The sequence below is a fragment of the Pezoporus flaviventris genome, unplaced genomic scaffold (genome assembly GCF_033815535.1).
Source record: "Pezoporus flaviventris isolate CSIRO_AGI_PZ_B2104156 unplaced genomic scaffold, CSIRO_AGI_Pfla_v1 ptg000002l, whole genome shotgun sequence".
Taxonomy (NCBI): Eukaryota; Metazoa; Chordata; class Aves; order Psittaciformes; family Psittacidae; genus Pezoporus; species Pezoporus flaviventris.
In genome coordinates, this window is record NW_026892550.1 from 89,427,051 (window position 1) to 89,442,891 (window position 15,841).

The 15,841-nt window shown below is 39.0% G+C and overlaps 1 protein-coding gene across 2 annotated transcripts; it reads right to left on the reverse strand.

Annotated features, from left to right (window-relative positions):
• Positions 1–153: 153 nt before the first annotated feature.
• GLT8D2 (glycosyltransferase 8 domain containing 2) lies at positions 154–15,193 on the reverse strand. Of its 2 annotated transcripts, XM_061445008.1 has the most exons (11): positions 14,356–15,193; positions 14,202–14,267; positions 12,371–12,415; positions 10,821–10,916; positions 9,349–9,517; positions 7,722–7,839; positions 6,073–6,157; positions 4,099–4,211; positions 3,263–3,429; positions 1,226–1,338; positions 154–557 (listed from the first exon to the last, which is right to left on the reverse strand). In XM_061445008.1, exons 2-11 carry the CDS (start codon positions 14,203–14,205, stop codon positions 385–387), a joined length of 1,083 nt encoding a protein of 360 aa, XP_061300992.1. In that variant the 5' UTR covers positions 14,206–14,267; positions 14,356–15,193; the 3' UTR covers positions 154–384. The 2 variants fall into 2 exon arrangements, with proteins under 2 accessions (XP_061300992.1, XP_061300993.1); XM_061445009.1 differs by lacking the exon at positions 14,202–14,267.
• Positions 15,194–15,841: the final 648 nt, after the last annotated feature.

Here is a 15,841-nt window from a genome sequence, read left to right on the forward strand (position 1 = left end):
GTGTTCGAAAACTGTGCAGATGAGGCCCTCAGTGACATGGTTTAGCGGTGGCCTTGGCAGTCTTGGGATAACGTTTGGGGCTGATAATCTTAAAGGTCTTTTCTGTGTTTCTACCATCAGACTTTACATTAAACCACACTGCTTGGCACTGAATTTCACCTATGTAAACATTTAATAAGAATACATCATTGTGGAGTAAACTTGTTTCCTCACCTTACATGAAAGTCTGTCATTCCAGCCATAAGCACACAAAACTGATGGTCACTCACCTAGTTAACAGACCCTTAGCTTTCTAAAAAATCAGTGAATTACACAATATCTTGCATCTCAAACTATTATGTACTGCAAACCATGGCCTCTGGGTGCGGTGCAGTGGTTTCCGTATCAGCTATCAGGCCGAATTAATTTGAACTTTCCTGATGGGTCAGGAATAAACCAGTTTTCCCAGAGATCAGTGTGAACACTGGGATAATCCCAAGGTTTGTATCTCCCATTCCAATGAAGTAATTTCGCTTCTTGAAGAAAATGCTCTGAGTAATGGGCATCAGGGCTCCACCCTGCATGAGTAGATTAAAAAAAAAAACAAAAAGAAGCTAAAAATTCCCAGTTTTCATACTGAAGGCCTTATAGAGTGAGATATACTCAGTGAGGGTTTTAAGTCTTATTAGTGTGGTTCCACCTGTTAATAGACAACTGGTTGTAAGACAGTAGCTTTTTTCAGCTTCATGCCTCTAATGCTCCAGCAGCAAAAATCTCAGCAGGTTTCCTCCCTCTTAACATTTTAAGATCTTGGCATAGCTGGGGTTAAACACTATTCATTTTACTATAGCAGCTGAGCCATTATCTTATGACAGGATAACTCACCATTGCGAGGCAAAAGGTAAATACATTCTCAAAATGTTGAGGAGACAAACACTGCTAGGCATCCCACCATCTCCCACCACACCTTCTAAGAGAGTGTCTGCTTGTTTTTCAGTCTCTCACTTTATTCAGCTCTCATACATTCTTCCCATACTTTATGACAATACAAGTTAGCTGGTCTTCAAACATGTAACTTTGTCCTTGGTATTTGTTTCTTTTTTTTCCAATCCAACTCAATGACTATTAGGGATCTGAGGTATGAAGTGATGCACTGAGGTAAAGTAACATAAGGTCCTGTGCTGGAAGCTTACAGACCACTCACTTTATTTAGTTCCAACTGCAAACAGTAGGAAGTTAAACTTACCAAGATGCCTTATGTGCCACATAGGATTAATAGTGGAATACTTTCCATGAAACACAATCAGCATTGGAGAGGTTGCCACACCTCCCCCAAGGGTGCTGCTGTAAAGGTTTTCCCTGCAAAAGGGGGAGAAGGGAGGGAGGAAATAAAATATTTATAATTTCAAACACAGGTACAAAAGGCAGAAGATTAAAAATAAGCACCCTGTCAAAATTCAGACTCATTTTGAACAGACTGATTTTCAGCATACTCCTTCCTACTGCTCTCAATTGCTTGTCTTTGCAACTCCAAGTCCTGTTGAGTAACTCATTGCTACTAGGCAAAATAGGAGTCAGACCCATCTGAAGCCAATCACTTCTACACACTGCTGACAGTCTACTCAGCTGACAAAGCTTACAGAAGAAAAAAAGCTGTTAACATAAAGGAATTAAACATAATTTAGACTTGTTTCTTAATGTACATGTTTCCATGTGTTTCATTCCCTCTCTTCCCCTCTCTTAAGCTTTTAGACCCATAAATCAGCTTCCGATTTTGCCAAAGTCCAATTACATTTTTCAGCCTGGAGAAAGCTCTGGGAAGATCTTAGAGCAGCATTCCAGTATCTGAAGGGGTCTACAGGAAATCTGGAGAGGGACTTTTTACAAGGGCATGTAGTGATAGGACAATGTGGGGGTGGCTTTAAACTGAAAGAGGACAGAGATTAGATGTAAGGAAGAAATTCTTCACTGTGAGGGTGCTGAGGCTCTGGCACAGGTTGCCCACAGAAGTTGTGGCTGCCCCATCTCTGGCAGTGTTCAAGGCCAGGTTGAAGGGGGCTTGGAGCAACCTGGTCTAGTGGAAGGTGTCCCTGCCCATGGCAGGTGATTGGAAGTGGATGAGCTTTAAGGTCCAACCCAAACCATTCTATGACTTCTATAAACAAACAGCTGAAGGTCATCCATTCCCTATGAATCCTGTGATATATCCAGAGCTAGGTTAGCATAATCACTGTAAGGTGAGGCAGCAGTGTGCTGAAGGCCTGGCTGGCACATGATTGAAGCCACTCACCTCTGGGGCTCCGTGCCCACCACCCAGCCCCATGAGGAGGAAACGTGGGAAGCACCGAGAGATGTGTACAGAGAAGAAAAAAAAAAGATGTGAACCTCCCCTTCAAATTTGGGTTTTGACTGCCAAGCAGTTTATTGCACTGTCATTTCAAAATCCAGCTAAAAATAACATGAATGTGTTACTAAGGTATAAAAATCAACTTCATAGAGAAAATTTGCAGCAATATTCAGGGAGGTTTTTTCCTCTTAAACACTCTTAAAAAGCACCGCAAGAGCTTGTCAAAATATGTTACACAAGCAGAGTAAGAGAAAGAATTTTGGCTTTTTCATTCCTGCACATGCTTACCATTTATGTGTCTCCTCTGCTCATTTCTGAAACTAACAAGTAACAGTCCAAGGGCACAAGCTATTTAGTTTCAGTTCAGCCTTACTACATTTAAATTTAACTCCTTGTGAAGAAAATAAATGTCAAGTTTGCAAGTCCAGGTCACCAGTGAACTAACAAGAAATAAAAAGTAATTGTTTCATTGTGTCATGACTTACTCATGGTCAATTTTTGTTCATGTATAGAAAAAAATAGTGGTTTCTATTAATACTTAAGAAATACAGTGTCCAGTCACAGTCTCGCTGATGTTACAATATAAGAGACCCCACAAAAACAAAAGGGAAATATTCCTCCTTCTTTAAACAAATCTCAGAAAGAGACGATCCTAGGTGGTTTCATCTCCAGTGCGGTTGGTCACCCAAAATGAGAACCACATGTTCTCAATGTCCCTAGAGATTAAGCATGGTTTGTGATTAAAGACTAAAATTCCAGGTGGCCATTTCCTTTTACACAACTGGTCAGACTGAAGCAGCCAAATTCTGGAATGCGAGTTACTCTGCTTGATGAGATCTCAAAGAAAGACTGCTATAAAACTTTTAAGAGATTTTAAACAGAAAATTAAACTGCAAACTGAGTATCAAAAGTGCAAAGCTAGATTTCTACACGTACTCTACATTTCTTTGCATCCACTTCTCCAATTGCTTTGTAATCCGTTGATGTTTCCATTCGGTCATGTTAGCAACAATTACTCCAGGATTAAAGGAGCAGGTGCTGGGACTGATGCCAAGATCTCTAATCGCTTGCTTTCTGTAGTCCAGGAATCCCATGTATGTGTTCTAAGAAATAAAAAAAAGTATGTTTATCCCATATGAATCTCTATAAAGATAAGCTTAAACGCATCTCTAGCTCTCACATGGAGACTAAATATGCCCTAACAGAGCTGAGTTTCCAGAAGGTGGTTACTTGTCTTCATTTCCACATCACACAAGGCTGAAAGGCAGGATACTTCCAGCTACTGAATTAGTTTCTCCACAGCATTATTCCATGGGAGTTCTTCTCTCACCATACATTTGTCTTTCTGCAGCTTATTCTGAATGATGTAATATCACACTTGTACTGCTGTAATGCCAGGGACATAATGCCACTTTGACAATTCTAGGGAACTCAGCTCAGCAATTAGCCTGTAAACTCGTCTTCCCAAGTCTCATTCCCAATTCAACTAATAGAAATACCATCTATTCTGCCTTCTTTAGTTGTTCCGTAAGTGCTCGTGATCTACTGACGGCAAAATAGCGAACATAATTTTGTAGAATCTAAAGAACAATAGATACTGAAATTATTCCAGGAAACAACTGCAGAGCATTACAGAGTTACTGCAATAATTGTAAAACTACTACAAAACTACCAAAAAAATACATAACTTTCACTTTGTGGAAAATATATCAAATCACCTTACATTTGTAGGCCAATATATTCACCCTTAGAATTCCAAATTGGCACCTTACCTGCATCCCTACACTTCTAACCATTTCATGTGTGGAAGGCAGATCACAGTCATCTGAAAAAGCTGCAGCATGTCCAGGAGCCAGCTTAGTATCGTAGAGTTCCTGGATGTCACCTGATTGCAGAAAGGTCAAAAGCATAAGAAGAAACCTGTTTCACTCATACAGAGTGTGTAGGATAACTTCTGTTCTCATGTATGTTACTTAGGAACATTCCAATTCTAGGATTCCCAGGTATTCACGAAGACTGCTAGACAGCTTTCCTGCTAGACAAGAGCTGGTCACGGATAAGAAGGCCAGCAGCCTGAGGTGAGCTCATTCAAAGACTAGTAATCAAAAGCATTCTCCATACTATAAACACTGAAACTACTACTTCTGAAATAAGCAGAATTTATTTACTTATTTGTCTGAGCTCATCAGCTGGGTGGAAAACTTGGGTTAGGATTCATGTCCCACCAAGAAATAGAATTTGAACTAATGGGACATTTAATTGTTGAAGATCAACATGCCTTACCAAGAATTTTCTTCTGATTCTAAATAGCTTCTGCTTTTCAAAACAAAAAGCAAAAGAAAGAGAGAAAGCAACAAAAAAGGAAGAGAAAACAGCTTTTCAAGAGAAAAGCAGGAAAAAAAACAACCAAACAATTCTGGGCTGAGCCCCAAATTCAGCATGTTTCACTCTTACTGCTTTGCATAAAGTAATGACCAACAAGTGATCACAGAGTTAAACCCACAGAACCCCATCCACTTCCACTACAGAGACATCTGATGGAGAGCACAGTCTCACATTAGAGCTAAGACATGGGGAGCAGCTGCCAGAACAGGCTTTCTCCCTCCACCTTGCTCCCAGATGTCTTTCTTCATTCCTTTCTTCTGGGCCCTATGATTGCGTGACCCAAGGGTGAGCAAGACAGCCTGGCTTAAGCCAAGGAAAAAAAATAGAAGAAGAAAATAAAGGGTTGGGTTTTCTTTCTTTTTGTACCGCTAGTCTTCTGCCAGGTCAAGCAGCTGAATCAGCTTATTCTGCAGCTGCACAACTGTACATAGGACACAAGTAATAGGAGCTGCAGGGGACAGGAGATGCAGCAGCCTGCCATGAGCTGTAAGATGAAACTAGGTGCAGCTTTATCCTGTGGCTCCAGAAACGCTATCAGCTGACAGAAGCTGACACCCCTTAGAAAAGGGAAAGCCCTACCACCCCTCTTCCAGCCACACTGCCTTGACTCCTGCCAGGGAAGAAATTCAGGCTGAAAGCAATCACAATTCTGGTGAACGCCTGTGGAGGTGCAAGGAGAGATACAGAAGTGGTGAGCTCAGCCTGCAGTGCTCATGAAATTGGAACATAAATGAAGACTTCAGAACCTTTCAGAGAGTCAAATATTTCTGTTGCCCATTGGTGAAAGAGAGAACAACAAAACCAAAAAGCAGAGATAGCCACTGGAAACACGTATGTTGAAGAATTGTCATATGAAGTCTATTGCAAATTAAAATGAGATGGGCAGGGCAGATTGTTTTTATAAAGTGACCAGTATCAGCCCCTTTAAATGCAGATGTTATGAAATCTGCTACTAAAGAGAAAAAACTGTAAGAAAGTGCAAGAGAAGCTGTGGAGAATAAAAATTCACTTAATGTTCTTAGCATTTGTGGGAATTCAAATACTAGCAGGAAATGCATGTCACATACTTCATAAATATGGCAGCATCTAAGTGAAATCTGTATCTTTCAGCAATTGACCAGATTAAGTTAAAATTAAAGCCATGCATACAACTTTAATCAGAATCAATAATTCAAAAGATATATAGTGGGCCATTATACAGACTTTCCTTTAAAACCAAGCAGATTTGTAGTTTCCCTGAGCACAACACTCCTAGCAGCTGCCTCTGTTTCCACTATATGTCATATTTCCAAATGACTGTAAAAGCTGCAATACCTTTGATTGTAATTCTACTAGAAACTGTCTTTTGGATGACAGCTTACCTTGAACAATGATATCATCATCCAAATATATGACTTTCTCATGCTTCTGGATAAGCAAAGGAAGATAAAATCGAACAAAGTTGAGCTATTAAACAGAAAAAAGGTAAACGCTAAGTGGTAAAGCTGTTTAATGAAGTAGTCTCACATTTCTGTCTCTATTAACAATTAAACTGTTATTTAACTGTGTAATTAAACTAATTAAGCTAAATTAAATTTCTCTCTTCATTGAGGACTAGCCACCAATCATTTGCTTTCTCCTCCCCAGCTTTAGTAGTATCTTGAATCCATTATTATTTACCCTCATTTATTCACTATGGCTCTAACAAAGCAGCCCCAAATAGCTGCTTCTTCCCAGAATCACTTAGATTGGAAGGGGCCTTTTAAGTTTATATTATCTAAGCCTTCTTCTCAAGCAGGGTTCATCTGAGCAGGCTGCCCAGGACCATCCCCAATCAGGTTTTGAATATGTCCAAAGATGGAGACTCAACAGCTTCTCTGGGCAACCTGCTCCAGTGTTTGACCACCCTTACTATTAAAGAAAAAAGAAAGAAAAAGCTTTTTCTTGTGCCAAGAGGAAATGTCATGTGTTTTAATTTGTGCCCATTACCTTTTGTCCCACCCTCAGGTATTTATACACTGATAAGATCCTCAATGAGTCTTCTCTTCCCCAGGCTAAATAGCCTCAGTTCTCTCAGCCTCTCATACAATAGATGCTCCCATCCCCGAGTCATCTTTGGAGCCCTGTTTTGTACTCACCCCAGTAAGTCTGTAACTTTCTTGTACACGGGAACTCAGAAGTGGATACACTGCATGAAAATCTTGCAACATTTCTTGTTTGTTCTGACTGTAACTCTTACTAATTTAACCCAATGACTGTTAGCTCCTACACTGGAAGAGATAGTGAGCAACCATCCCCCATCCGGTCCTCCATGTCACTCAGTTCTGCAGACCTCTATTTTCACACTAGAGGTCACATTTCCAGGCTAAACAGTTTTAACCCACTGATTCCTTGCATGAAGGAAGAAATTCTATAATTAAATGTGTCAAAGGCTCAGAGAAGGGCAGCAAGAATAAACATTCCAAACAGACCTGAAAATTTTCCAGTGGTGCTACATCTTTTCCAGATGAGGGGACAAAGACTGTATATAGTATTTAGGATGAAGGAAAACAATGTATTTGTATTGTGGCATAATAATATTCTCTATTTTAAGCCATATTCCTTTCCTAATAATTTCTAGCATCTGATTTGCCTTTTTCTGCCAGTGAGTAATATTTAGATTAGTAATTAGCTTCTGAATTCCCCATGGACATGAGCAGAATGCAGCTAACTCGGCATCGTGGAAGCACAAAGAACACTATTAGGTCCTCTCTCTAATAAACTGTAAATATATTCTTAAAGATACGACACATTCCAATCACCTAGTTTATGCCACCAAATACTGAGGTCCCAGCAAGACTGCTAAGTTGCAAGGAGCTTGTTATAGTGCACTTTTCCTTCTTGAGTGAGGGCACAATGTTTGGACCTGATGTAGCTTCTCTGACTTACATCCCACCCCCCATGTAATGGAACAGAATTTCTAGTACATTGTAAAGGCTTTAGAAAGCATTAAAAACACTGGAAATTTGTTATGTGGTATTAATTTACTCACAGGCTGCAGTAGCTCTGGACGTGATGCATCTTGTCTGATTTTTCCTTTTAGTACCATAGGGTTGAATTCCACAACCTTAAATTTTATTTCTTTCAGTTTAGAATTTTCAATCCATCTTCTGTGAAAAAAAAGAAGCGGTAAAAGAAATACTGAGTATGTAGCAAGTACTTCCAATATTAAATTTGCAGACTCATAGGAGAACAGAACTTGAAAGTTCACTTGATCTATTCTGTCCAAAGACAGAATCACTTCCGTCAACAGCTATTGCACACATACATAAAAAACCAAAACACCCCCCAAAACATCCTACCCCACTGCCAAAACCAGACTCCACCTGTTGCCCAAACAACTCTTCCACCATCACTAGCATCAAATGCTATTTTTCTAGGCTTTCCTCCTATAAAGACCATTTTTTCTTATCCTATCTATGTCTTTAAAGCAGAGGTTAGTTTTCTCCCTTTCACAGTTTTACAACCGTCAAGATGCCTGTTCCATTAGCTCTCAACCACATCGTCTTTAGACTTATTTTCCCATTGTTGTGTCACCTTTCTTGACACCATTGCTCATTTTCTCCTCTGACTTCTCTTTTAAATCCTTCCTGAAAGCACCTAGAACTAACCACCACACTTCTTCTGATGCATTAATAATGTCTGCACGATCAGAAGTTTCTTCAAGTCTCCTGCGGTCACATATATCAACATGTATATCCACAATGATGCACGCCTTATATAATTCTGTCGTTTTTCAAATGAGTGCTACCCAATTCCTGCTTTACCCCGAGCCAATACAATCAGCTCTTCCCACCTTGTCATTACCTCTACTGAATTTGATCACATTGTACAGTTCATTTTTCCAATTCATCATGATCACTTTGTTTTCAGCTCTTGTTCTCAATATATCTATCTGCTGTCTCTTTTCCAGCTTCATGCCAACTGCAGATTCATAGAGAACATCTTCCACTATTATCTAGGTTACCAATGAACTAAAATGCAAAAACTCCCTACGGAACTCCACTCATTACAGCTTTTCACTTTGACACAAAATGTGGGTACACAGGCTACAGAAGTGGAGTAGCCAGAGGTGAGCACTGGTAAGAAACTGCTTTAATTTTGATTCACACCTTCCTCCTCTTTCAGACAGTATTTTCAAATTTTAACACCCAATGCTTTCATTACAACCATTTTGGTGTCTCTATTTATAACTTTTAATACACCCTCTCAGCTGAAATTAGCTTTAAACATCAAGTTTTTCTACACTTAAGCTTAAGACACAGTGCCAGATGATAGTGCGGTGTCACAAAGTGGGACTGGCACAAGCATGTGTATACTTATATACTCCAGACTTTCTGCAGCTGATCTACAGCAGGCAGAGAGGCAGTAACAGACATGGGCTGGCTATTTCACACCCTTCTACACCAGGCAGTGCCTTGCGGAGAGCAAAATGGTCCCGTTTCCTAAACGGAGAGAGTCCTGGGTATTGCTGCTACTGGGTATAGCACTACTTAGTATAGCAGTAATTAAAGGGAGAAACATTTACCTGAAACATCCTCCAAAGTCTACATGCATCTTAAGGAACACAGCAACCTGGTTCTAACCACAGCATGAAACAAAATAAGGCTGGTATATACCGAATATGTGGGATGGTAGTCTTCAGCCCAACTATGTAGAACAAAACATTGGCCTCTGTGTTGCTGTAGATGCTACTGATTGCTGCTACAGCTGCCCCCATTCTGCCCGCAGCAGCACAGATTACAACTGGGATTTCTTCTTCCATTTCCTCTGGACTCTCCAAATCAACTACAAGAAACAAAACTATGCATTATAACAGAAAATTAAGAATCTTTTTATATCAGATCTGGATACCAGGAACAAGTATGTAGTTCCAGAAGAAGCTGAATCATATCACATTCACCCCATTTCCTTACCACATCCTATACACATCCGCATCTGGCAACACATACAGCATGAGCTTTCACTGTTGGATGCCTCCAAACAGAATATATAACAGAGTTCTTGGCATCTTCTACTCAGCAGAGGCACAGTTCAGCCTGTCATCCATGCAGCTGCTTATTCACATGAAACCTGAAGAAGTTCAAATACCTTTGAGACTTCTGCTTCTCAGTTATATCTAGTATAAGGTGAACAATAGGTTCCAAAATTATCAAAGGAAAGAGGTAAGTCAAAGAGATGGTGCAATTGCATGAGCCCCACTTCTTTGGGAAGCAGGCTAGAAAGAAATAGTGCAAAATTTTATACCAGCAGAAAGTTGATAGTGATAAAAAAGGAAAAAAGGTCTAAACAAAATTGAATCAAAGAATAAACTAGGTTGGAAAAGACCTTTAAGATCATCAAATCCAACCGTTACCCCAGGACTGCCAAGACCACTACTAAACCATGTCACTGAGGGCCCCATCTACATGGTTTTTGAATCAGTTCACATTACTGCTAAGAAAGGCTTTTATCTCTAGCACTGATTAACTTACAGAACTTATATGGATATATTTATACTGGTTAAAACATACCATTAAACTCTTAACAGTTGATATACAACATAAAATATACTGAAAAAAAATATAGCAAGACAGAGTTTGTTTATATTGGGAACAGTGAATAAGCTATTAGTATAAAGATTTACCACCAGACCAACCACATCAACCCTAGTGGGTTTATGTCACTATAAAAATTCCAGCAAATACTTCTGCTGTAAGTCATGTCAAGATCTGATGATCTATCTGAAATGAATAGCTAGGCTACGAGCACTCCCACAGGGACAAGTTGTGATCAAAGTTTATTACCACTCAACAACTGCAATGCTGTTCAGAACAAATAAGGATATACTCCAGCTTCCATCTACATCAGTGGCATCTGGATAAAAATCTGAATCAGAATGACAATTCTTAGTTATCACTATCAGTCTCCTACTATTTTATTCAAGTAATTCAGAAGAAAAAATTCTGCATCCCAGACCATATGCAACAGTGTGAGTAGTTCATCTACTGCAGGGAAAACAGGATTCAGTAAGACAAAAAGCACTGTTCAAATGAGGAAATAAGGAATGTAAAACAAGAGCATAAATGAAACAGAAGTACAAGTCATTTACCTGTTTCATTCTTTAATGCAGATGGCACTTGGTGAACTTTATTATACAGAATGGCGCATACAGTTAAGACAAGAAGTAACAGTAAGATCTGGTTAACTGAAAGAAAAGGGAGAATTTGTTGACCGTCAGTATTATAGCTAATTCCAAGCATCTTTTTAAAACCAAAATCCAGTTTGTAACCAGCACATAACATAACCTGTATTTGCTGTGTTTATCAACTTCTGCTTTCTCATTATTAAAGCAACAACAAAAAAAAAATACGTTATAAACATAATAGTATTTCTCCCCCATTGCAATAATTTCCAATTATCTGATTTCCATGGATAACTTGCTCACTAAAACCATCAAGCTCCTAATATAGATAGGCTATCCATACTAGGAAATTCACACTTTTCTGAGTTTTACCAGAGCTAAACTCTCTTTTCTTGACTAACTTGCTGTTTCTCATCACAGGACTTCAGGAGTTCATTATTTTTACCTAGCCCTTTCCCTCTCTCAGGCTTCCCTGAAAGAGCTTCAAACACAGGAGAATTTTTTTCCAATTTCAACATTCAGATCTTCAGGGTGTATTTGAGGAAAAAAAAACTCTAAAAATCTGGAAAAAAAAAATCCAGCATGCTACTAAAGCCACAAATGTTTCAAAATATTTGAAAACACAAATATTTGATGTGATTAATTAGTAAAATCAAAACAAAGCATGCAACTGCAAAGACCTTGCTGTATACTGTGATCTGCAGTTCCTACCACACTGTCTTGTACAAGTTTAAGTCATTCAACGTAAACTAACAATAAGCACTTACCAGGACAGTTCACTGACTACAACAGGAAGGAATACATTGCTATCATCAGCAGTTACCTTGATAATGGGAGGTTTGTTGTTTTTTTCTTTTGCATCAGACACTTTGTTACTTTAGCACCACTATAAAAAGGATTTAAGGTGTACAAAAAAGCAAAGGGAACAGAGTTTTGAACTACTCCAATCAAAAGGGCCAACTGGCCAGAACTGGGTGTGAGAATAAACTGAAAACGGTAAACATATGTCACTAAACTCGCACCCATTTAAGCCAGCTGAGGAAACAGTCCATTGCTTTTGGAGAAATTTGGGTGCATAACTGCAGGCACGCACTGGTCCAGTTGCAGTCACTGATCCTGCCAGTTGATGAAAGCACCAAATTTCTTGGGGCCACACCTCATTTGCAAGTATGAGCAGTGTTAATGTGCAGAGTTCTGTAAAAAAACACAGCTTCAGAGCTATGGGCACAACCCACATGAAACCAGCAGCTACCTGCACTCTTAGTGGGAAACTGCAGACCCCTGTTGTAATGCAGTAAAGCAAGAAGTAATTTTAAATTAATGGGATTTATGGCTGTAATGATCTGATTTAGTTAACAAGAAAAGTCTTATCTGTATACTGAAAGTTAAGCATAATATAGCAAAACTCGAACTATAAATTTGCATGCAACTGTAACAACAGTTGCATGGGAAAATGCCTTTGACATTTCTGTCCTCTTTTAAAAATAGATATTTCAAATGTTTTTCATCTGTCTTACTTTTCTTTAAAAGAGCCATGTGTCCTGTTGGATGAGAACTGTGATCTGTGGTAAAATAAAAATAAACAATTTTTAAAGGAGAGAGAAAAAAAATCATTAACATCAGATGTGAATACTAGCAGTTATATCAGGGACAAGGGTTTGCACCATCAAATTTTACTACTGACCTGGTAAAACTGAACTCTATCTTTGTAAATAACTCTTCTAAATAACTAACATTCTGGGTTAGAACTATTACTTATGTTAATTTAAGATACAGGCTGAAAAGAACATAATTTTAATAAATTCCATCCGATCACCTACAAAGAAGTATTAAAACACTCCACTGATGCAGTTTGTAAATACATTTACCTCTGATTTAACTTAAACATAGTGACAAATGCTAGTCTGGAGTATGTTTCCAAACATATGGGAATCTTATACTGGAGCAGCATCTTTCATATTCTCATAAAATCACAGAGCAATAGTGAAAATACTTTCTAACAGCAATACACTTCCACTAACAGAAGGGGGGAGGGGCAGAAGAGCTTATGCAATGTGGCTTGTATTTAAGCACATTATTTGTGATGCTGAAGAAAATGAGGTAGCCTTCCCCAAAACTGTACTTCTAAGCTAGGCCCAAGGGTAGCCATGGCTTTCTGCCTGAGATGTCAAGACAGAATCTCAAAAACACAGGGTTAAGAGAAATTACATTCACTGGAATTCTGAACCCAAACCTACTGCTAATGAAAAAAAAAAAAAAGGCAACAAAAAAATACAAAACCAACAAACCAAATAAACAAAAAACTGACCCACCAACAAAAACAAAAACAAACCAAAAAAACACCAGACCAAAAAACCCCCAAACAACTCAACAGTAACAAACAGCACCAGAAGTTGGTGCAGGGCTTGTGGGGAGGGGGAAATACAGCTATGTGACCTAACCTTTATGCAGTGGTAGCTGTATATGCATCCAGATATGGACACATTACAGCATACATAAGGATATATAGCGGTTTCTATACATAAAAATTATTCCAACTCCGTGAGAAAGCAGACGAACAGCAAGAATTCTTGAAACCTGAGTCATGAAACTGACTGCTTCTCATTGGTTAATGCTCAAGATCAGGCAGCATCCTAAATTAGTCTCTACTTTGAATAAAAAGTTAAATGACAATAAAAATACATTAAAAAGCTAAGATGTGCCTTTGTTTCCAAACTACTTATATTTGCATGTATTTAGGTCCCAACAGATAACTAAATCATACTGAGAGGAGTATTTCTAAAGTTCTTTCGAATCTGCAGTACTTATCTACATTCCAGCAACCCATTCTTTTCATGTGGCATTAATTTACACAGACAGGAAATCAAGCTTATCGGTTAAAAAAACCCCAAACCCCACTGCTGAGAAAGCCCTTCTCTCATGCATTACACATAAGCATTGTCTTCTTATCCATTTTATGTTTACTCATTTAGGCAAGCTGAGAGACAGCAGAACCCCCTATACTCTTGAAGGAACTTTCTAACCCCACTTTAGCAAATCACAATCTTCCACTGATTTCCATAGAGCTGAGTACTATCTTTTAATTAACACTTGCAATGATAGTCACAAACAGTACTGATGATCATGGCAAGATGAAAGTTGGATAGCCACAGCTTCATGATACCTTCAGAAATTACTAAATCAATATAAATTGAACCATGTTTTAAACTTTAAGAACCAAACTCAGACAGACTCTCATACAAGTTTGAGTTCTAAAACTACAGCATTCCTGAGTCTCAGAAACTCAGATTGATTACCCACTCATTTTTAAGGAAAGAAAGGAATATTTGTTCCCCTACAAATACTTACTCATTTTTCCCTGACTGTAGACATTAGTTCCTGGAACCTGGCAGCCCCTAACTCAGTTGCCAAGTCCTGTAACAAAATGAGGGGCTGCAGAAGGGAAAGCTCAGAAACAGTGACATTACTGGTTAGATATTTCCTGCTTAATTAGTCTTTTTACCTCTTCAAAGCAGCACCGTATTCGGGACTCCTCTCTCCTGAAGAGCTGTAGAGCTATTTACTGGGATCCTAAACAGCCCACAGATGTAAGCACTCTTGCCAAAGCTTTCTTGACCATCAACCTCCTTTGAAGTCCCCCGCACAAGGGCCTTACAGGGCACAGTAACAGTTTTAAGATTCAATTCCTTTTCCAGACTCTTCAAAGTTTACTTTGGAGTTGTGCTGGTTCTCTCTCTCTGCTGCTGAGGAATAGCACAGGATCCAGACGCTGCACTGGAGGAATGAGAGCCCATAAACCACTTCCAGATGTTTAGAATGATGATGCAGCCCCAAATCTAGCAAACTTGCCTCAGAGCTTCAGCTAGCAGATTGCAAACAAATCCCTTAAGACAAAATGTCTTAAGGGGTGGGGGAAAGAGAAGGAAACAAAACCTTCCAGAAGTTACTTCAACAGCTTAAGTTGCAGGTTAGGCTTCTCGTCATTATTTTATGGTCAATGTGAACAGATCACTAGTGTGCAAGAGCCAAACAACAGCATGCCAAAGTTTTTACAGTGTCTGTTTGCAGAGCCAAAAGCCAGTGAAAACTTGGAAAATTCAACTCTGCACATGCATTTTTACTCGAACCATATAATTTCCAAATCCATGAGCAGTGAGGGGAACCCGAATCCACAGATTTGGTTTAGATTCAGAGGGATCTTAGATAAAGGCGACCAACACATGTTGATACTTTGCCTCCTAAGCTCTCCTGAATGCTATTGTGGTTTTATTTCTACACCACTTATTTCATTCAGATTTTCTCCCTCTCTTCTAGGAGCCCCCCTTCTATACAATAATGCAGTTCTTGAAATGAATACAGGAAGGAGTAATAGTCATCTTTAATTCTAAACTATTTTTAGCATGAGGCAGTGCAAAACTTAAAAAGCATTCAGCCAAAGTTTTAAAAATCTGAAAGTATTTTAAATGAAATTTGGTGTTCAATTTGCAGGAACTGAAAAAGTGGGTTTTCAGTTGCATGTCTCAAACATGCCAAACTGCATTACTTGTGTCTGATTTCATACAGAAATCCAGGTTCTGCAAAACTGCCTTAAGGAAAATTAAATGAAGAGCTATACATACAGTTATGAGCTTCATGCAGCTAGGCACAATGATTCATAATTTGTTTGTACTATGTTATTTTGTTTAAACTCTATTAAGCTTGTATTCACCAAAAATCCACCCTTTTTTTTTTTATTTCTCTTCCATTTTTTTTTTTCTCTCCCATCCGTGTCGCTCTGCATCTGAACAGACCCAAGAAGCACACGAGTGTGATCAGCCTGCAGCATTGGGACCACCTAGCAGCAATGCTTACATTATTGGCAACTCAGTAGCACCTTTAGATCTCCTTCAGCCTCAGCCGTTTTTATCCTCATTTAACAACCCCTTCACACAGGAAAGAGAGCAGCTTCCATCCTGCAGAATGAGATCTTCAGGTTTACTCAGATTACC